At 37.7% G+C, this 23666-nt stretch overlaps 3 protein-coding genes across 3 annotated transcripts; 2 read left to right on the plus strand and 1 right to left on the minus strand.

Moving 5' to 3' along the window:
• The first annotated feature begins 780 nt into the window (after nucleotides 1–780).
• LOC100665947 (olfactory receptor 5M3-like) lies at nucleotides 781–2057 on the plus strand. The gene has a single exon (XM_003423117.3). The coding sequence runs from the start codon at nucleotides 1125–1127 to the stop codon at nucleotides 2055–2057; it is 933 nt and encodes a 310-aa protein (XP_003423165.2). The 5' UTR covers nucleotides 781–1124.
• Nucleotides 2058–8466: 6409 nt separating this feature from the next.
• On the plus strand, nucleotides 8467–9965 carry LOC100662819 (olfactory receptor 5M9). The gene has a single exon (XM_010602283.3). The coding sequence runs from the start codon at nucleotides 8467–8469 to the stop codon at nucleotides 9397–9399; it is 933 nt and encodes a 310-aa protein (XP_010600585.2). The 3' UTR covers nucleotides 9400–9965.
• An 11821-nt stretch (nucleotides 9966–21786) lies between these two features.
• LOC100663107 (olfactory receptor 8U3-like) lies at nucleotides 21787–23156 on the minus strand. Its single transcript, XM_003423114.3, has one exon. It carries the CDS (start codon nucleotides 22938–22940, stop codon nucleotides 21984–21986), a length of 957 nt encoding a protein of 318 aa, XP_003423162.2. The 5' UTR covers nucleotides 22941–23156; the 3' UTR covers nucleotides 21787–21983.
• Between the last annotated feature and the right edge of the window lie 510 nt (nucleotides 23157–23666).

The raw sequence follows: 23666 nt of genomic DNA on the forward strand, positions 1-23666 counted from the left end.
ACAGTTCTTTGCTCATATTTTATTACTCTTATTTTGCTCAAAGTTCTAAGGAACTTCGGAACAGTTGACCAACAGGTAGCAGAGAAAGGGGAAGTAAAAGGAAATCTTATGTCCAAGGGCACAATAGGCTGAAATAATCATTGGATGTTCAATAGATGGAGAAGATATCAATTTTTGACTGCCACAAACTGTAATTATTTTTTGTAATAATTAACCTGAATTGTAACAGTCTTAGGCTAATGACTTAATAAGCACATAACTTCTGATCTCAAGTTTAACAACTCAATAAGGCAGAGAGAAATGGAAAACTGACTCTGTTACAGAATTTGTTAATAGTTCAAGGACAGATGGAGAAGATCTTAGAAATGAGGTGTTGCTTGAGTTCATTACTATTAGACTTGTTTGTAATGTGGACAATATCTGAAAAGGATTAAACAATTTTTTAGATTGATTCGAATTGTTCTTTTTTTAAAATTGCTAAATCAGTGTGATGCTGTAAGAGATTTTCTCTCTCTTTTTTTAATTCCATTATGATAAGAGTAATGGATTTATGTCAAGCCATCTACACAGTTTTATTATATTCTTTTTTAATAAACATAACAAATTTGCCAGGTGACTAAATGGAAATAACATTTTACTTTTTGATTACAGAATAGCATTTCTTTCCTTGTGCTTTAGATTTCAAATATATCACAGGTATTCTAAATTCTATAAATTTAATGAAGAAATAAAATGTATATACCTTCTCAAAGTTGGGGCCACTGAAAGAGGCCTTTCCCTTCCCAGGAAATAGCAGGAGCTGTTTTTCTGAAATCTTTGCAGACAAACAAAATCTTTCTTTATAGAAGGTCTGTCAATATATTGCTGTACTTATGAATATTTTAACACTTTAGGTGTAAAAAATACCATGTATGCATACATGCATACAAGAAAGAAATACTGGTAAGAAAAAGATACCAGAGAAAGAGAGGAGAGAACAAAAGGAAAACAGTAGAGGCATTAAAAGAAGTAGGTTAACAAAGGACAACATAAGTGAAGAATGGCTATATTTAGTATGTGTATTTACTGATCTCTATTTATTTTATTAGGTAAAATGCATCTGTGTCTGGGTCAGATTTAAGAAAATGCTCAATCTTACCAATGTGACAGAATTTATTCTTTTGGGATTAACTAGTCATCCTGAATTGCAACTCCTTCTCTTTGTGATGTTTTTACTGGTCTACATTATCACCCTGGTTGGGAACATTGGCATGGTCATATTAATCAGGATCAGTCCCCAGCTCAGCAGTCCCATGTACTTTTTCCTCAGTTACTTATCATTTGTCGATGTTTGTTTTTCTTCCAATGTCACCCCTAAAATGCTGGAAAACCTTTTGTCAGAGACAAAAATAATTTCTTATTCTGGTTGTTTGGTACAGTGTTTTTTCTTTATTGCCCTTGTCCATGTAGAAATTTTTATTCTTGCTGTCATGGCCTTTGATAGATGCATGGCCATTGGCAATCCTCTACTCTATGGCAGCAAAATGTCAAGGGTTGTCTGTTTCCAACTGATTTCATTCCCATATATATATGGTTTTCTGACTAGTCTTGCAGCGACATTATGGACTTATGGCTTGTACTTCTGTGGGAAAATTGAAATCAACCACTTCTACTGTGCAGACCCACCTCTAATCAAAATGGCCTGTGCTGGGACCTATGTAAAAGAATATACGATGCTCATACTTGCGGGCATTAACTTCACATATTCTCTGACTGTAGTTATCATCTCTTATCTATTCATTCTCATTGCCATTCTACGGATGCGCTCAAAGGAAGGGAGGCGGAAGGCCTTCTCCACCTGTGGGTCCCATCTGACAGCTGTCATCATATTTTATGGGACTCTTATCTTCATGTATCTCAGACGTCCCACTGAGGAGTCCGTGGAGCAGGGGAAAATGGTGGCTGTGTTTTATACCACAGTGATCCCCATGCTGAATCCCATGATCTACAGTCTGAGGAACAAAGACGTGAAAGAAGCCATGAACAAAGTAATTACCAGAATGTGTTTAAGAAAATAAAATTGACTTCATTTTGTCTTCTATGCTCCTTAAATATTTGTTTGGCAGCAGATTATTGCCCAGTGCAGAGGAACATTAAACTAAAGACTTTTTTTTAGTGCACTGAAAAGAACTAAAAGAGAGACACACAGACTAAAGTTGGGAGAGGAAAAACAAAAAAAAGAGTAGATTGACCCACTTGTAAGGAAGTTAAGTAGTGAAGGTTAATTAAAATTTAATTAATTAAAAAGTGCTCCAGGCACAGCTTACAAGTACAGAAATTGAAATTGTTTAAGTATTTACCTAAAACTAAAATACTTTGTTTTTCTTATTTAAAAATGCAGTGAATGAATTTGGGAAATTTTTATTCATTTAACCATTTAGTGAGTAATTTGAGACAGAAAAATATGACAACATATTGAATCGTCTCATATTATGAGCACATAAGAAACAATAGTCTTACTAATTGTTATGGTACTGTTTAATTCATCTGTCAACGTGGGGGACGGGTCAGTAGTTACGAGTACTTGGGGCAATGAAGAATGCAGCAGAGAGCTTTTTCTGAGTCTAATTTTGTTCTTAGTTTTCCAAACTAAATAGAGGCATCATACAGCTTAGAATGTATGGATAGCCTAGGTTGACAATCTTGTTCTTTAACTTGCTAATTGTATAAACTTAGACAAAAATTTAACCTCATAGTTATTTTATATACGTATCCTTTTATTCTTCAAAATGGCAACTATATTATTCACAATCACATAGAGATGGTGAGATAATTAACACTTGCAAACTTCTTAGAGGTGAGAATGCAAATTATTTCCAATTTTTTGAACTTCATAGGCAACAGGCCCTGCTGGGCTGAGAGTTATTACTAACTTATCTCAGAACACAACAACAACACTTTAAAATAGTGTGTCCTCATTCTACAGATGAATACATTGAACTCACAATTATATGGCTTGCCCACATAGTCAGTGTGGTAGACCCAAGGTTTGATTTCAGAGTTGTCTAAGTTCCAAGTCCATAAACTACTGCCTCCCAGAAAAGCCTGAATGTAGTGGGATGAATTCTTTCTGCTATAATCTAATACTTCATCAATGAGCTCTACTTGTACTCCTTCCCAGAGTTGGCAGATGATTCTTGATTTTGTGGTATCTGACATCTGCAAAGAAACAAACAAAAAAAGAGCCCCTGGGTGGTGCAAATGGCTGACCACTCTGCCACTAACCAAAAAGGTTGGCTTGGCTGTTCAAATTCTTCCAGGAATATCTCAGAAGAAAGGCGTGGAGATCTACTCCCAAAAGTTCACAGCACTTGAAAAAACAAAACAAAAAAACAAACACACACACACACAAAAAGCTATGAAATGTATAGAACTTGCAGTGATGTGATCGTTTATTCTCATACATACTGCTTATTAAACTGTATTATTACATGGAAAGTCAGTCACAAAAATTTTACATGATTCGAATCAAAAATATTTTTTCCCGAGATGCATAATTGTCAAATGCAAATGAAAATGGGCAGAACCCATGCAAAAGTGGGAGACAGGTTGTATTATGACGACAAGATTTTGATCTTAATCTTATTATAAGCTTTATTCTTCCTATTAAAATTATTTCCCTTCTTCTACCCCTGAGATGTTTCTAGAATTTTAGTCACTATTCCTTTCATAATTACCTGGGTGGTTCCTTAGGGAGATGCTCCCAGTGTTCAACTCTTTTATAAATGGTGAGAAATCACTCTTTGCTGTTCGTTTTTGCTGAAGGTAGGTCTTCAAGTTCTGCGTGCTTTGCAATGAAGATTATTGCAGTCAAGTCTTACAATTTTCCTTCATTTTTGATGAGAAGATTAACATCTTATCTTTAGATTTATTTTTACCACAATGTTTGACTGTTTTTATATTACTGGGAAATTTTCTTATTTTTATTCATGCCAAACCAAACCTGTTGCTGTCGAGTGGATTCTGACTCATAGCTACCCCACGGGACAGAGTAGAACTGTTTCAAGGAGCGGATGGTAGATTCAAACTGCTGACTTTTTGGTTAGCAGCCAAATCCTTAACCACTGTGCCACCAGGGCTCCATTTGTATTCACAGCATAGTCAAAACTTCGTAAAAATGAGTTTGTTATAGGGGATTTACCAAGTCTTTATTGTGCATATATTCTCTTTTTACTCTTTTTTACAGCTAAATGCCATTAATTTTCACATTGTTATTTTAAAATATCTATGAACGGAACTAGGGATCTTGAGCCAATGGAATAATTGCACCAGTGATTATATTTTCACCGTTTTTCTCCATGGGAAATTCTTCAAGCATTAATAAACATGAATTTTTTTTTTTTAAGAACACATTCCATGTTCTCAATAGTTTTGATCAGTAATTCACACCTAAATATAATAAATGAGTTCTCTCCCCGAAGTCAGTTGGTCATCTGATCTTAGGTCAATGGGATCACCCCACCTTGGATGGATAGGGGTAAGCAGTGACTTATATCTGTAGTCCAGTCTGCTTTAGGATTTTATTCAAAACTCTTCTAGTCCATCGAGGATAAACTACCTAAAGGATAACTTTCTCCTGTCTTAATGGATAATTAAACTAAATTTTAAATAAAAAGAAATAGAATAATATCATAGGCTATCAAAGTGTTAGCAATATGAAGTAGTTAAGTGCTATGGCTGCTAAGCAAAAGGTCAACAGTTCTAATCCGCCAGGAGCTCCTTGGAAACTCTATGGGTCAGTTCTACTCTGTCCTATAGGGTCGCTATGAGTTGGAATCGACTCGACGGCACTGGGTTTTAATGCTACAATGCTAAAGTTGAATTAATTGGGTTTCATCTCAATCCACTCAATCTGACCCAGGGAGACTTTCTCAATCTTTCAGTGCTTTAATTTCCTCATTTGTAAAATGGAGCTGCTAATAGAACCTGTTTTGTAGGACTTCTGCATGCATGAACTTAATAAACATTCAATAAAATTACCTATTCTTATTAATATTATAAAGCATCTGCTACTTTCACTACAAAAATTTTTCCTAGACAGCTTTACAAATATTGGAGTTTGTAATGTATCATCTGAAGCTGATTTAAAGATCAGGAAGCTTAAAAGAATCATATTTGTGAATATTACTGAGCATCTGCTTTATGTAAACACTAAGTTAGGCAACTTAAGGGCTTCTAAGGTGAATAACACAGACTCTACTACCACAGGGCTAGTGATAATGTATGCACTTTGCCATGGAGTAGATTCTGACTCACGGCAATCCTATAGGACAGCGTATAACTGCCCCGTAGGGTTTGCAAGGAGTGACTGGTGGATTTGAACTGCTGACTTTTTGGTTAGCAGCTGAGCTCTTCACCACTGCACCATCAGGCCTGCAGTGATAATATGTGGAAGAAGAAAAAGGCACGCATCACACAGAGACTGAAACAAAATGGACAATGATCTAGAAAACTGATCCTCTTTCATGATAACGGTGTTATTTATGTTTCTAAGATGCTTTGTAATATGTAATATACTGTACTTAAAACAATGTACCAAAACCAACCAACCAAACAGCTGCCATAGTCGATTCTGACACATGTTGACCTCATGTGTTTCAGAATAAAACTGGACTCCATAGTGTTTTCGATGGCTGTGATCTTTTGGAAGTATATCACCAGGCATTTCAGCTGAGGTGTCTCTGGGTGGATTTGAACTGCCAACCTTTTGCTTGGTGGCTGAGTGCATGATAGTATCACTAACCCAAGTCAAGCTCTGTTAGCTAGAGAATTATAGGTTCATGCTATCGAGGCCAGGGTTTTTTATATAGAAAAGTCCAAGAGCTTAGCTCTCTTTCACAGCAAGGGTCTGCAGCTTTCCAATGACTAACACGTAAAACAAACCAAAAAAGATGAGCTATGATCATGGAAATCCATCGTAAGGGCAAACTTAGATCAGAACTAAAACTTCAGTGCTTATTTAAGTTGTGCACTCAGTTCATTTTAAATATGTTGTTGTTGTTGTTGTTAGGTGCCATTGAGTCCGTTCCTACGCACAGAGACGCTATGTGCAACAGAAGGAAACTCTGCCCAGTCCTGTGCCATTCTCACAATTCTTGTTATGCTCGAGCCCGTTGTTGCAGCCACTGTGCCATTCAATCTCATTGAGGGTTTTCCTCTTTTTTGCTGACCCTCCACTCTACCAGGCATAATGTCTTTCTCCAGGGACTGATCCCTCCTGACAACATGTCCAAAGTATGTGAGACTTAGTCTCACCATCCTTGCTTCTAAGGAGCATTCTGGTTGTATTTCTTCCAAGACAGGTTTGTTCGTTCTCTTGGCAGTCCATGATATATTCAATATTCTTGGCCAACATCATAATCAAAGGATCAATTCTTCTTCAGTCTTCCTTATTCATTGTCCAGCTTCTGCATGCATATGAGGTGATTGAAAACACCATAGCTTGGGTTAGCCGCACCTTAGTCTTCAAGGGAACATCTTTGCTTTTCAACACTTCAAAGAGGTCTTTCGCAGCAGATTTGCCCGATGCAATGCATCTTTAGTTTTCTTGACTTCCACATCCATGGGTGTTAATTGTGGATCCAAATAAAATGAAATCCTAGACAACTTCAATCTTTTCCGTTTATCATGCTGTTGCTTATATTCTAAATCTAGCATATATAATTCTCATATTAAGTACTTTAGGGATAAGAAAATAGGTCATAAAGATTAATTGTTTCAAGTATGCCCTGCTACTAAGTGAAGGGATCAGGATATGATCATCAAGTCAATACACTTTTACAGTGTCTTTTTTGACCCTGCCAAGCTAACATTTCCTCTTCAGAGCTTTTGTACTTAAACTTCACTCTTACTCCATATTCCTACATAGCTGGATTCTTCTCACTATTTGGGCATCAGTTCAAAATTCACCTCCTCATAGAGATGTTCTTGGACATTTGTAACCCGCCCCCTCCCCCACCTTATTACCTATTCTATTAGCAGGATGTACTTATGCCACAGCAGTTTCCTCTATCTAAAATATCTCATTTGCTTATTGTTTATTTCTTTTTAAAAAGTATGATGAGAAGTATGATGAGAGCAGGAGTCTAATATATCTTGTTCATCCTCATCTTTCTAGAACTTAGAATAGTTCTGGACATAGTCTAACAAATGCATCTCTCATATGCTTGGCCTTGATGTTTATAGAATGAAATAATGGGAACAATTAAAAACAAAGGTCCATTTATAAGTCAGTGACCTCCTCAAACACTGTTAATATGGAAAACTGAAATTCCTAAAATGGTGTTAATTCTATAAATATCTCCTTAAGCATTTATGGTACCTTTTTACTTCTTGCAAGAAGTCAACAGGGGAAGTGCATTAAAAATAGAAGATATTATTTGGAAACATTTAATTTGTACTGACATTAAGTTGGAATGTGAATGACTGGTGGAATTAATTGGTTCTGAAAACTGGTGGAATCTGAAATAGCCACTGTAGTTAATGTAACACTTTACCTTTTGATATTTATCCATGGACATAATTTTGATAGTGGGTGCTAAACGATTGATACACTTTTAGTTTACTTTTCTGTGATAACTGGAAAACAGATATAGCCCGTGCTATGAAGTCTTTCTTGCCTTACCCTTGCAGGTGGTAGCAATGAAGCCAGCCTAGTGTTTAGCTTAAAAAGTAAAATATGACTAGGAATTCTATATTTTGAAAACATGACATCATATGCTGGCATACTGTAGGACAAATATGTCAACTAGATTTATTTGATGACTAGATTGTAACACCAATCTATAAGTCCATTGTGCCATAAAATTATGCATGAAAGGGCTTACCCTCCAAGATATGTAAAAATGGGTAAGTTAATATCACATGCATATTTGTATTTTTCTTGATGTTGAGAGGTAAGTAAGATATGTGAAGACAGTATTCAATGAAGTATCAAAGTACGCCCCTTATTTACTTCTCAGTTTTGCATTAACTGGCTATCTGACCTTGGGAGTGTGCTTTAACATTCATGGGCCTCAGGTTTCTTTTCTACAAAATAATATATTGGAATGGATTTAGTCCTTCTCTTGAAACTCTCAGTATGACTTTGGTCATTTCTATGACCTCTGATTTTAAAGTAGCCCTATTGTAATAACCTAGCAAATATATTAATGCCTACTTCTAATTTAGTAATAAATGTAATATACCTCTTTTACAGATAAGAAGCTGGAAAATTATTAAAATAATTTTGTATAAGACCAATTGAAGAGAACAACAATACCTATATATTTATTACCACCTTGGACATTGTGTGAAAATCACATTGCTTTCTAAATTATTTGAATTAGAATAAGGTTAAACAGAACTCAAATATTTCAGGAATAAAACAAATCTATTCATGTTTTGTCTCTCTCTATAGGCCATAGAGATTGTGTCTCTGTAAAGGCAATGCCAAATTTCACAGATGTGACAGAATTTATTCTTCTGGGGTTGACCAGTCATCAAGAGTTACAGGTTCTCTTTTTTGTGGTGTTCCTAGTAGTTTACATGATCACTGTGATGGGGAACATTGGTATGGTCATTTTGATCAGCATCAGTCCCCAGCTTCAGAGCCCCTTGTACTTTTTCCTGAGTCATTTGTCTTTTGTTGATGTGTGGTTCTCTTCCAATGTCACTCCCAAAATGTTGGAAAACTTATTATCAGAGACAAAAACCATTTCTTATGTGGGGTGTTTGGTGCAGTGTTACCTTTTCATTGCCCTTGTCCATGTGGAGGTTTATATCTTGGCAGTGATGACCTTTCATCGGTACATGGCCATCTGCAACCCTTTGCTTTATGGCAGCAAAATGTCCAGGACTGTCTGTGTTCGGCTTATCTCTGTGCTTTGTATCTATGGATTCTCTGTTAGTCTAATATGCACACTGTGGACATATGGCTTGTACTTCTGTGGAAACTTTGAAATCAACCACTTCTGTTGTGCAGATCCTCCTCTCATCAAGATTGCCTGTGGAGGAGTTCACATCAAAGAATACACAATGATTGTCATCGCTAGAATTAACTTCACATATTCCCTCTCAGTAGTCCTGATTTCCTACACCCTCACTGTAGCAGCTGTGCTACGCATGAGCTCTGCTGATGGGAGGAGGAAGGCCTTCTCTACTTGCGGTTCCCATCTGACAGCTGTTACCATGTTTTATGGGCCACTGATATTCATGTACCTTAGGCGGCCCACTGAGGAGTCCGTGGAGCAGGGGAAAATGGTGGCTGTGTTTTATACCACAGTCATTCCCATGCTAAATCCCATGATCTACAGTCTGAGGAACAAGGATGTGAAAGAGGCAGTCAATAAAGCAATCATAAAGGCAAATTTGGGGCAATGAAACTGTAGTGCACATCGTTGTGGTATGTCGGTACCTCAGGGCATTTTTAAAGGCAACCCTTACGTATACGAAAAGGTTCAATCTACCACAGTGATGTGTTACCCCATGAATGAACTCTAACGACTGAGTATGCTTTATACCCTACATATGCAGCATTTTTATTTAAACTGACATAATGTCATTCATGGTGTACATACAACTGTGTTAAGCATAGCCATTGGAGCAACTCATAAAAAGTTGTGGATAAATAAATGCTAATTTGAAGGTCCCCATGTTATAGTTGAATGTGATTTCCTATGGCATATTTTCTATGTCTGTAGTCCTTGGCCTAGATTTCATGTGAAATATAATTTCAACAGAAAAAAAAATATATATATATATACATTGCTTTTACATGACTACAGGATGTTGATGGATTCCAGTTTCCCTAAAAAAGTATCCTAGAATATTTATACATAAATGGATTTTTGAAAATGAAATTGTATTTGGAATCTTCACTTAGTACCTTAATACAGTCATAAGACTTGTCCTCAGTAGGCATTGCTTGAGAGAGTGAACCATGTTTATATTTTATAACCTGTTTTCCCACCCTAACTTTACTCATCGGTTTGGATTATACTATACATTTTCCAATGTTAAAAGATTATCTGTTATTTAAAATCTGACCTTTGACCATAGAATAACGTCCCATTAAACCTTTGGTTGATTTGAAATTGTTTGATTACAGCTTCTTCCCAGTAATGTTACATTCGTTGGCTCTGTATTTAGCAGTTTAAATCAAACATTTAACATCTAGCATAGATCAACCAGATAAGTAGGTCAGCTCAACTTAATGCTATTGCATTGAGCATGCGTTCTAATTTGATCAGTATGGTTCAAAATGGTATTTCATTTGGGCTTTGTAAAAACAAAGCTCACTGTTCAATTTATCTTAATTTTTGTGTGCACAATATACAACTTAAATCGGTCTACCTTATATGACTCTTTCTAACTTACTAGCATAAAGACAAATGGCAGGTAGGCATGGTTCCTGGAGAGAGTTTATTCTAGCTTAAGTTGTTGTTGTTAGGTTCTAACTCATAGTGACCCTATAGGATAGAGTAGAATGTCCCATAGTAGCAATCTCATTTAAAAAGGGTATACAGTTGAATAGGTATAGAAAGACTCTGAGAAGTAGCATATAGTTGTGGCAATGCCTCTGTTAAGGTGAACTACTTCAAACACCAAAAGTATTGTCACTCATGTCAATATACTAATTAATCAGGTGACATTTTCCCAATAACTTGTTTAGACTGGATCTGAGGAAAGGCAGACCTGGCAGTATCCTTTTTTAACCCTGGATTCTGAGAGCAAGAGGAGGCCATGCCATTAGTTGGTAATGGGAATTGTGTTAACAATTTCTAATGTTTTTTAATCACCACCTGAATTTGCTTCAGAAGAGTTAGGGTCAAGTATATGAAGTAAGGCTGCTCAAACAAGAACTGTCTTCTCAGAGACTGACATAATACGACATTCCAAGGGTCCCTATTTTCTGTGATCCTTATGGTAAAGATATTACCCAATCGCCGTTATTTCCTTTTTCCTTTAATAAATAAAACCCTGGTCACCCAGCTATAGACCACAGTTTCCATCTTTCCTTATTAATCAGACATCACCTTGCTACTAAGTTTTGGCAAACAGTCTTCAGCAGAAAGTTACATTTTCTGGAATTGTGTTAGATGTATCTGGTTAAATCAGAAGAAATAGGAACTCTCCCATCTGGTCTTAGCCATTAGGTAATATCCCTTTTGTCTTGCCATTCAGTGATGTCCTTGGATTTGTCCTGACCTTCAGCTGTCACATCAATTGATTATGAATCAATTCCCTGTCTCTCAATTCTAGGCCAAGTCTCTCCACTAGCTCTTTCATACACCAATAGACTTTTTCTTGGGCTCAGGAATTCTCAGCTGTTTTTTGTCTACCACATTTGTAGGCATGGACTAGGTGAGCCTCCATCAGGCTTTTTACACTATCCTTACCGTGGCTTTTTGTTTGGTTTCCATTCTGGAACTATGGTTTTAATATGAGGCTCTTTCAGTCTCCCTGACTACACCCTTGGGAGCTGAGCCATCAATCCTTTTATCGTTGGAGCTCTTCGAATTACCTGAATTTTTCTTTCTTTCTTTTTTTTTTTTTTTGGTACCTCTATGGTTTTGTGGGAATCCCTGGTGGCGTAGTGGTTAAGTGCTATGGCTGCTAACCAAAGCCTCGGCAAGTCGAATCCGCCAGGCTCTCCTTGGAAACTCTATGGGGGCAGTTCTACTCTGTTCTATAGGGTCGCTATAAGTCGTAATCAACTCAACGGCACTGGTTTTTTGTTTGTTTGTTTGTTTTGTTTTTTAATGATTTCGTGATTCCTCACCTTAATCCAGTATGCTACCCAGACGAAGGGGAACCAGATCTCTTTTCAAAGCTTCAGGAACACTGAACATTAAAATCCTACTCATATTCCTAATTTCAGTTTGAGCCTTTATTAGTCAAGAAACTGGGTCTTTTGTCATTATGAGTGCTTTCTCACTCTGTGGTTTACTGTATAAACTCTGAGCTATTAGGTTTCTTCTTAGCTATTTAATATTATCCTTTTGTAATTACAAAACAAATGAAACCAAAAGAAAACAATTATAAGGACAATTACATTTTTCCTTTATTGAGTGCCTGCGCCAGCAACTGACAGCTATGACTTTCAAGATTAATGTCTTTGCTATTGAATTGCCGTGAGTCAGAATTGACGGCAACGGATTATAGATGTCCATCGGCCCAAAAAAAAAAAAAAACAGTTTGAGGGTATGAGAACCATAATTATCAAACATTGTTTTCTGTCTAGAAATTATACCTTAAGGCAATCCATTCAAAAAGCATATTCCTCATTGTCTCTTTAATGACGGTGTTGGCATTGAGTTGGAGTAGTCTGAACGGTAACGACTTTTGGTTCGGTGTTGTTATACAGTTACAAAAATAATTGAAAGAATGCATAGTTTGATATAATAATATTAAAGCCTTCACATAATCGAAAATCAATTGCCTTTAGCTAAAGTGATTTTAATAGAATTCTGATTAACTCCTGTTATAGTCGTGTCTTTTGCCAATATTTCCCAAAATACAGTGCATGAGATGATTTTATATATTACACAGACACTTTGTTACTTTAAATGTCTATTTTTAATTTTGTTGCTCTCTATTTAGGGCAATTGTCAAATTGTCACAGATTTTTCATTTGCAGTGGTTATATAAAGTTTAGTTTTCAGATTTTTTAAATAAACGTGTGAGTCAATTTAAGGGAAATATACTAAGCAAATAATAGTTCAAATGATATGCCAATGTTGGAAAATCATAAAATATAACAATAATTAAAGATTAGAAAACAGAGCCCTATGCGAAATTACCACAATTACACACACACACACACACACATCTATGTTATACGCAGTAACTTTTTGGGGTGTTATCTGCCAATCAGATACTACTACTAACAACCCTATGAGATTTATATATACCCCTTTTTATTTTTTCAGAGAGATTCAATAATTGCCCAGATGTTAATGACTATTAACTGGTTGAACTAAAACATAAAATCCAGTAAGTGTGTGTCAAAGTCTCTTGTTTTCCATGATACTTGGGTGCCTCTTCAATAAGTTATTATAATAGTTGTTTATTCTAGTGATTTGGTACTCAAACAAAATTGGAGGGAACTGAGATAACATAATCCCTCACATTTTCACCTTTCGTTCTTTCTATGTTTGCATAATAGAGTTTCTCTTGCTATTTTATATATACCTGTAACACCCTGATTATACTTACACACACACACCCCACAGTTATAAAATTGCACATGCATAAGTACTTACATGTTACTTGGATATGTGGGTACATTTATCTATAAACACACAGATATATGTGTATATATAAATGTGTATGCATACATGTGTATTTATTTATAGCACATACTTTTTCCCCCTCAGTACACAAACTATTACTCTCCCTCAAAACATATCAACATAACAGCTGTCCTGTTGTCCTTTTCAGTTTACGTTCATGAGGCTTGACCATCAAGGAATAGACATGCTCTCTGGGAAAGCAGGAATACATTACAAAATGGCAACGAGGCTAAGCCTATAGACATTTTAGTGAAAATTACCTCCTTTGATACCTGCATTCTTTATTGTAAAAGTTTAGCTGATCACATCTTTATTTCCACAATGATCTCAGTGATGCTAGGATGTTGGCGTGAAGGAAAAAGAAGGCTCTTATGCTAATGTAATATGATTGTGTTTATATATTTAGAAAAGGAAGTCTTAGCTAGCATTGAAATGTACTTTGTGAAGCAGCCTAAGTCTGTATGTATTTTATTGATCAGAGTGCCTGGGTTAAGTCTCTGTTTTACCACATCCTAGCTGTAGAGCCATAGAGTTCTTGGTTTAAGCTCTGCTGCTAAATCTCCTTATCTGTAAAATGGAGATGCTGATATTGTCTTCCTTAGAATGTTATTATCAGGATTAAAGGTATAAAACATAGTGCATGACAGATAGTGAACACACTGTGAATTCTTGGCACCATTATTATTATTCATGTGTCCATTTCTCCTACTGACCCAGGTGTAAACACTTCATAGTACTCTCTTCATCCTCTCTAGTGACCAAAACACAAGGTATTGTAAACAAATTATACTGAAAGCCTGTTCTTCCTTGCCAGTTTTACCACTTAAACTTACTGCTGTGACCTCTACTTCTATGCAAGTATGGTCTGGTTATAACTATACTGAGGCAACACTGTACCTCTGGGTATAGTTGCATTGAGGCAATGCCCTATCTCACAGAATTTTTTATCTTTAATTGTTGTGTCTGTCCTTTATGGTTTGGTTGAAAGTTTCTAAAGCTTGTAGCTAAGTTCAATGCCATCTATCTGTAACCCACTCCATTACTGCAAGAAGTGGGTAAATCTATAGATTCATCAAAGACAGCTTTTGACATATGAGTTATTTCATTACATTGGCTTTTCTCTTTTACTAGCTTTAGGGGAAGAGAACCAATATTTCTATATCTCTGCTCTTTGATATCAGTCTCAGTATCATCCATCAGAACAAGGCCGACTGCAGAACAGACCATCAATTGCTCATACGTAAGTTCAAGTAGAAGCTGAAGAAAATCAGAATAAGTCCACAAGAGCCAAAAAATGACCTTGAGTATATTCCTCCTGAATTTAGAGACCATCTCAAAAATAGATTTGATGCATTGAACACTAATGACTGAAGACAAGACTAGTTGTGGGATGATATCAAGGACATCATACATGAAGAAAGCAAAAGGTTATTAAAAAGACAGGAAAGAAAGGAAAGACCAAAATTGATGTCAGAAGAGACTCTGAAACTTGCTCTTGAACGTCGAGGAGCTAAAGCAAGAGGAAGAAATGATGAAGTACCATAGCTGAACAGAAGATTTCAAAGGGCGGCTTGAGAAGACAAAATAAAATTAATGAAATGTGCAAAGACTTGGAGTTAGAAAATAAAAACCTGGTGGTGCAGTGGTTGAGAACTTGGCTGCTAACCAAAAGGTCAGCAGTTTGAATCCACCAGCCACTCCTTGGAAATGGTATAGGACAGTTCTGCTCTGTCCTATAGGTTTGCATGAGTTGGAATTGACCAAGAGTTTGTTTTTTTTTTGGCTCTTTGATAATTATCATTTTGAGCTTTTAAATTTTATCACAATAATGTACTTATAGTTTCTTGCCTTAGACCAAAACTTCTTAAGATAATTCTGTTGTAAGCAGCAGATTCAAGACTGCGTACCACTCAGAGCTGTTCTTGAAGAGTTTTTGTGATAAAGTCCAAGACATTGTCCAATGTTGTTTAGTTAGCAAATGATAGAACTGAGGTGTGAACGCATCACTAGGCTCCAAAAGGTAGCTTATTTCTCTTCTGCTAAGACATCATACCTTGAAATGCAGGCAGATTTTGATTTCTGGTCATGTCTGGGTCTGACTTATGGGCCTTTTGGTGAGTTTGAAGCAAGAATGATAGAGAAAATAGAAAACAGGAGTCATATCAGAAGAAAAAAATGGATTATATGTAAAGCTGAAATGCATAAGCAACATAGTTTAATTTTTGTCTATTATCAACATAAGTCCATATGAACCCTTTCCTGGGTCTCTAGATCCACTTTAACACATATTACAGTGAATAAATCATAGTGGAAGTCATATAATCAGAAGACTGATTAATTAGATTCCATTCATCTTTCACTTATAAAAAAATTGTTTCAATTTAAAGCCACATAACAAATTATGGATCATAGTTGTTATGAATAACATCACAAAAAATGAGAATTCCAGAACACTTAATTGTGCTCATACAGAAGCTGTACATAGAACAAGGGGCAGTCATTTGAACAGAGAAAGGGGATACTGCATGATTTAAAATAAAGAAAGGTGTGTGACTGGATAGCATCCTTTCACTATAATTATTCGATCTGTATGCTGAGCAAATAAAGGAGAAACTGGACTGTATGAATAATGTCACTTTGGGTTTGGTTGACGACTTAATAACAACATGTGATACACAGATGACACAACCTTCCTTTGCTGAAAGCACATAAGACTTGAAGCACTTACTGATGAAGATCAAAGACTACAGCCTTCAGTATGAATTACACCTCAACATAAAGAAAACAAAAATTCTCACAACTGGACCAATGAGCAACATCATGATAAACTGAGAAATGACTGAAGTTGTCTGGGATTTCATTTTACTTGGATCAACAATGAATGCCCATGGAAGCAGCTGTAAGAAAATCAAGCGACATATTGCTCCAGGCAAATCTGTTGCAAAAGACCTCTTTAAAGTGTTAAAAAGCAAAAATGTCACTTTGAGGACTAAGGTGCACCTGACCGAAGCCATGATATTTTCAATTGCCTCACATACATGAGAAAGCTGGACAATGATTATAAGGAGACCAAAAAAGAATTGATGTCCCTGAATTATGGTGTTGGCTAAGAATATTGAATATACGATGGACTGTGTCTTAGTTATCTAGTGCTGCTATAACAGAAATACCGCAAGTGGATGGCTTTAACAAAGCAGAATTTATGCACTCACAGTCTAGTAGGCTAGAATTCCAAATTCATAGTGCCAGCTCCAGGGGAAGGCTTTCTCTTTCTATCTGCTCTGGGGGAAGATCCTTGTCATCAATCTTCCCCTGGTCTAGGAGCTTCTCAGGTGCAGTGGCCCCAGATCTAAAGCACAAGCTCTGCTCCTGGAGCTGCTTTCTTGGTGACATGAGGTTCCCTGTCTCTCTGCTCACTTCTCTTATTTATATCTGAAAAGAGATTGACTTCAGACAAAACCTAATCTTGTAGATTGAGTCCTGCCTCATTAACATAACTGCCTCTAATCCCACCTCATTAACGTTATAGAGGTAGAGTTTATAACACATAGAAAATCACATCAGGTGACAAAATGGTAGAAAGTCACACAATACTGCATATCTTAGCCAAGTTGACACACATTTTTGGGGAATGCAGTTCAATCCATAACATTTCACCCTTGCGCCCACAAAAATTCATTTCCTTGCCACATGTAAAACATAGTCACCCCATCATATCATAACAAAGTCTTAATTCAACTCCTAGTCCAAAATCCAAAAATTCCTCTTGCTTTGGGGAATCTAGAATACAAGCTATCTGCTTCCGAAGTACAATGGTGGAACAGTCACAAGCTAGACATTTCCATTACAATTGGGAGAAATTGGAGGGAAAGAAGGGACAACAAGCACTAAGCAAGTCAGCAGAACACATTACATCAGTTCTCGAGGCTTGAAAATAATCCTGTGTTCTCTGAGACCATTTACAGAATGGCCCTGCCCTCTGGACTCCAGGTACTGGCCACACTCTCAGGATTCTTAGTGGAGGTCCCTTGGCCTTGGGCTTCAGCTCTGCCTTCCAGGCCTACTGAAATGGCAACTCTGCTCCCTCGGCTTTGGGCAGCTCCATTCTCCTAGTCCATCTGAATGGCAAAGCTGCCCCCTCAGCTCTGCCCTTTGGGTGTGACAGCCCCACCCCCTCAGTTTTGGGCAGTGGATCTGCTCCATCCCCTCGCACTTGTGAATGGCAGCCCCACACAACAAAACCAAGTTGGTGAAGATCTGACACTTTGAAACCTAGGAGACTGTGGCTTCACTCTTTGAAGCTCTACCATAATTCATAGGCCATCGCTCTACCCTTTGAAACTGAGGCAGTTCTGTTTCTTGTGATCCTTGTCTCTTTCATATCTGCTTCTTGGTCCCTTGACTTCTTGGCCCCTCAGCTGGCTTCTGCCCTGCTCAGGCGAGTGTTCCAAATCTCTTTAGCTCCACCGATGAGCTCCTGGAGGAACTCCACTCTGCCAGCAAACTTTAGCTGGAAGGCACTCAGCTGTCTTGCTCTGTGGGTCAGTAAGCCTATCTCCACCAATAAGTGTTCGTAGGCACCCCACTCTGCCAGGAAGCCTCCTACACAAAGGAGCGCAGCTCTCTCACTCTGTGGGTGTGCTTCAGCACTATCTCACACTGGTCTCGTTCTGCTACTACTGTTTCTCTGCTGTTGCTTCTTGCCATCCGTGCTGTCTTCAGTGTAACAGCTTTCCACATTTCCTTCTGAATCCGCACCAGAATTGTCTTTCACATCTGTAATTCCACCAACAGTTTCTTCAAGACAATCTAGGCTTTTACTATGAGGCACTTTAAAACTCTTACAGCCTCTATCCATTCATAGTTTCAAAACTGCTTCCACATGGTAGGTATCTGTTAAAACAGTATTCCATTCCTGGTACCAAATTCCGTCTTAGTCTTCTAGTGCTGCTGTAACAGAAATATGACAAGTGGATGGCTTTAACAAAGAGAAATTTATTCTCTCACAGTCTAGGAGGCTAGAAGTCCAAATTCAGTCTGCTGAGTCCAAGGGAAAGCTTTCTCTCTGTGTCAGCTCTGGTAGATCTCATACCACCAAGAAACAAGAGTCAGGAAAATACAGCAATCTTTGGACTTGGGGTCCTTGTGCTGAAAAGATCCATGACTGGGGAAGATTGATGACAAGGACCTCCTCCCAGAAACACGGAGAGAAAGCTTTCTTCTGAAGCTTGCACCCTGAATTTGGACCTCTAGTCCTAGGCTGTGAGAGAATAAATTTCTCTTTGTTAAAGTCATCCACTTGTGGTGTCTCTGTTAGAGCAGCACTAGATGACTAAGAGAGACTGCCAGAAAAATGAACAAATCTGTCTTGGAAGGAATATAGCCAGAGTGCTTTTTGGAAGCAAGGTTGATAAGACTTCAACTCACGTATTTCGGACATGTTATCAGGAGGGACCAGTACCTGAAGAAGGACATCATCCTTGGTAAAGCAGAGGGTGAATGAAATGAGGAAGCCACTTGATGAGTTGGATTGACACAGTAGCTGCGACAATGGCCTCAAACATAACAACATTTGTGAGGATAGCACAGAAATCAACAGTGTTTCATTTTGTTGTACATAGGGTTGCTATGAGTTGAAACCAACTCAATGGCACCTAACAACGGTAACAACAAGATTAAGCGATCAACTAAGACTTGCTAGAACTATCAGATTCTGATTCCAAATTTCCTGGAAAGATACCTGATTGGCTCAACTTCAGTTATGTGACCTCTCCAATCTGTGCTCATAGGATTAGAACCACTAGTACAATGATGGATGTCACATTCTGACCTTGGGAAAGAAGGGACTTCTCAGAGAGCAGGAAGCAGCTGAAGCAAGGAAAACAGTCAAAATAGTACACATTTTCTTTGGTCACTAAGTGAACCACTCTTCTACCATCACTTGGAATGGTTACAGAGATTGTGTTAGACTCTAAGAGCGATGAATTATAGAATGTAAATTCATTCCTCCCAGTGAGTATCCCAGAGCAAACATTACACTTTGTGACTAAGCCAACACAGGTACACCATGACATACTGAGAGACTAGTGAGGCAGAGGTGATATTTCACTAGAGTCTGGTGAGCTTCACAAAGGGAATAAGGGGTGATAGTTTGTCTCCTATTGTTTTTAATCTCTTCCAAATTAGCATTGTCTTACTCAATACACAGAAGGTCAGCTCAAATGGACTGGACCAAAAGCAAAGAAGTTTCCAGGATAAACTGAATGCTTCAAAGGTCAGCGGAGCAAGGGCGGGGGTTTGGGGACTACGGCTTAAGGAGACTTCTAAGTCAATTGGCAAAATAATACTATTATGAAAACATTCTGCATCCCACTTTGAAATGTGGCGTCTGGGGTCTTAAATGCTAACAAGCGGCCAACTAAGATGCATCAATTGGTCTCAACCCACCTGGATCAAAGGAGAATGAAGAACACCAAGGTCACACGATAACTAAGAGCCCAAGAGACAGAAAAGGCCACATGAACCAGAGACTTACATCATCCTGAGACCAGAAGAACTAGATGGTACCCAGCCACAACTGATGACTGCCCTGACAGGGAGCACAACAAAGAACCCCTGAGGGAGCAGGAGATCAGTGGGTTGCAGACCCCAAATTCTCATAAAAAGGCCAGACTTAATGGTCTGAGACTAGAGGAATCCCAGCAGTCATGGTCCCCAAACCTTCTGCTGGCCCAGGACAGGAACCATTCCCGAAGACAACTCATCAGACATGGAAGGGACTGCACAATGGGTTGGAGAGAGATGCTGATGAAGAGTGAGCTACTTGTATCAGGTGGACACTTGAGACTATGCTGGCAACTCCTGTCTGGAGGGGAGATAGGAGGGTAGAGAGGGTTCGAAACTGGCAAAATTGCCACGAAAGGAGAGACTGGAAGTGCTGGCTCATTAGGGGGAGAGTAAGTGGGAGTATGGAGTAAGGTGTATATAAGCTTATATGTGACAGACAGACTTGATTTGTAAACGTTCACTTAAAGCTCAATAAAAATTATTAAAAAAAAAAAGTGCTGCAGTGAAAAAAAAATTAGCATTGTCTTATCTCACTTGTGCCCCTGTTCTCCTCGGGGCCTCATGCAATTCTCACTCACTTGCAGGACTCTACAGGTACTTTGGGACTAGCGGCTCAGGCCACTGTACTGTTGGACTTGGCAGCACATTAAGTGTTCAGTCACTCTTCTCTGACATCTTAATTACGTCTGAACCTCACTAATTTGTTTTGAGATTATATATATATATATATATATATATATATATATATATATATATAATGATTAGTTGATTGATATCTGCCTCCTCTACCAATCCTGCAGCACTATTGGGGAGGGGGCATGTTTGCTTTTATTCTGCAGTGATGTCACACAATATCAAGAACATGATAAACACTGAACATTTGAATGAATGAAGAAGCAAGTCTATTCCATTATATTTGAAAGGTTAAATTGGTTTTGTATGATGTTGTTTTATAGTAACTCCCAAAACCAGTTACTGTTGAGTTGATTCCAACTCATGGCAATTCAACGTGTGTTAGAGTAGAACTATGCTGCATAGTGTTTTTAATGCTTGATTTTTTTTTCTTTTTAAGAAGCAGAGTGCCTGATCTTTCTTTTCTCTTTGTTAAAGCCATCTACTTGTGGTATTTCTGTTATAGCAGCACTAGATGACTTAGACAGACTGCCAGAAGAATGAACAAATCTGTCTTGGAAGAAATACAGAGTGCTTCTTGGAAGCAAGGATGGCAAGGCTTCGACTCCTGCACTTTGGACATGTTATCTGGAAGGACCAGTTGTCTCTGGGTCAACTCAAACATCCAACCTTCCAGTTAACAGATGTGCATGTTAACCATTTTTGCCAAGCAGGGAATCCATAGTAACCCCAACATAGAGCTATATTCTTGGAATCAGAAAGCCACCATATTTATCACTTGGTTTTAAGCCACCTCTTCATTCCTCCAACTCTACTATATTTTCCTCATATTCTCAAAGCTTCCAAAAACTTTTGGAACCGATAGCATTGCTTAGGGAATCTAGAAATAGGTATACATTCTTGATTGTGTTAGGATACCAAAAGGGTGCCTGGTCTTTCAAAATCTAATCCTGATATGAGACCTGTGTAGTAGAAATAACATCTTTCCAAAGGACATGGTAATCATGTAATTTCAGGGAGTGACCAGGAGAAAGCCTGTTAGTGGTCAGAGGCAGAGCAAAGAATGATAGTTAGCTGTAAGGTACAGCTAAGGAGCAGACTATTGCATGAAATATGCCATAGGTGTGGACAAGAAATTCACTTCATCAACTTCATTGCTCCCTCAGATCCTTCATTAAATAATAAATAGAAAAAAAAATAACAAAACTTATGAAGGGCCCTTGAATCTTGTATCAATGGCATAAGAATACAGGTCATATATATCAAGGTCCTGTATGGAACTAGTATTAATTTGTTAAAAGCCTTAATTCTACTCCTTTATACATTACATTTTATTACAGGATGGATGGAAAATAGAACTTAGTACAAAGGAATTTTACTCATAAAGGGTGAAAAAAAGCAAATTTACTTCAACAAAATATTTATAAAAAAACAATGCATTGGTATGTGGTATTGTTCCAAGTAAGGAAATTATCTTTTTAAATTTGTTAGAGACAAGACATAATATTTTTCAATGGCTTTCCACAGGGCATTCTTTACCTCTTGGTTCCTCAAGCTGTAGATCATGGGGTTCAGCATAGGAATGACTATTGTGTAGAAAACAGAAGGGATTTTGTCTGTGTCAAGGGAATGATTTGATTTTGGCTGCAGATACATGAAAATCAGAGTCCCGTAGAATATAGTCACTGCGGTGAGATGAGAGGCACAGATTGAGAACACTTTGCACCTTCCTTCTGTGGACTGGATTCTCAAGATGGCAGCCACAATGTACAAGTAAGAAATAAGGACAGTAGTCAAAGAGCTGATCATGTTGAATCCAGCGAAGATGAAAATCAGAATCTCTTTGAGGCTGGTGTCTGAGCAGGCAAGGGCCATTAACGGGACATCATCACAATAGAAGTGATTGATGATATTGGGGCCACAATAAATCAGTCGGAAAGTAACTACTGTGTGGAGCAAAGCAACAGAAAAGCTGTATAAGTAGGGAGCCAATACCAGCTGCATACACACCTTTTGGGACACGACTACCATGTAGAGAAGAGGATTGCAGATGGCCACATAGCGGTCATAAGCCATGACAGCAAGGAGGAACATCTCTGAGATCAAGAAGTTCAGGAAAAATCCCAGTTGTGTTGCACACGCATAGAAAGATATAGATCTGTGGTTGGTCAGAAGAGTCTCCAGGAATTTGGGGGCTATTGATGAGGAGTAGCAAAAGTCCACAAAGGCCAGATTACTAAGAAAAAAATACATAGGTGTGTGAAGTCGAGAATCCAACCAGATTAATGAAATCATTCCAAAGTTCCCTACCAAAGTTAGAGTGTATACCACTAAGATGAGCAGAAAGAGAATAATTTCGATCTCTCTTTGAACTGAAAAACCCAAAAGAATGAATTCAGTCACCCTGGTGCTGTTCCCTTCAGCCATTTTTTCCAGTCTTTCATCTGCTGGGATTGGGGGAGAAGAAGAAGATGGGGCAAGAGAGGAATTATTGGGACCAGAAATTGTGATGTGATGTCAAACCTTGTGCCTTTCTTTGGCTTTTGAAATGACATTGTTCACTGATATAGGATAACAGAACACACAAACACAATCCATTTCAAACTGCACACCCTGTCTATTTATATATGTACGAAGCCAAAATTAAAGTCCTAATAGAAAAAAAAAAAAAAAAGAAAGAAATCAAAGGCTACATAGTAAAGTTAAAAAAAAAAAAGCTTTATATGTTTGTAAAGTACCAGGCAGTGTTTCATTCACATGGGTCACCATAAGTCAGAACAGACTCAACAGCACCTAACAACAACAAAGAATATTTACTTTTTAAAATTCAGACAGTTTTAAATTATACTGAAACAGGAAAAAGTTCCTTTTTTTGTCCTCTCTTATTTTCCCTGCAGTAGAGCAGAACCTTAATCTACTAAAGCAAGATACTCAATGGGAAAAACAAAAGGAGTAGTTAAATATTTCTACTTGTATATTCAGGTGAATTTTGAATTTATATGTGACTACTTTATTTCCAAATATTGCTTTCTAAAATTAAAAGTATAAAATTGTCAGCAGGGCTAGAATATTATATATATGTATGTATATTAAAAGGCGTACTTCTCTAAATAGGCCATGGCGTTCCATTTGAATTACTATAAAAATTCAAAA

This window comes from Loxodonta africana, unplaced genomic scaffold (genome assembly GCF_030014295.1).
Source record: "Loxodonta africana isolate mLoxAfr1 unplaced genomic scaffold, mLoxAfr1.hap2 scaffold_428, whole genome shotgun sequence".
In the NCBI taxonomy this organism is placed as follows: domain Eukaryota; kingdom Metazoa; phylum Chordata; class Mammalia; order Proboscidea; family Elephantidae; genus Loxodonta; species Loxodonta africana.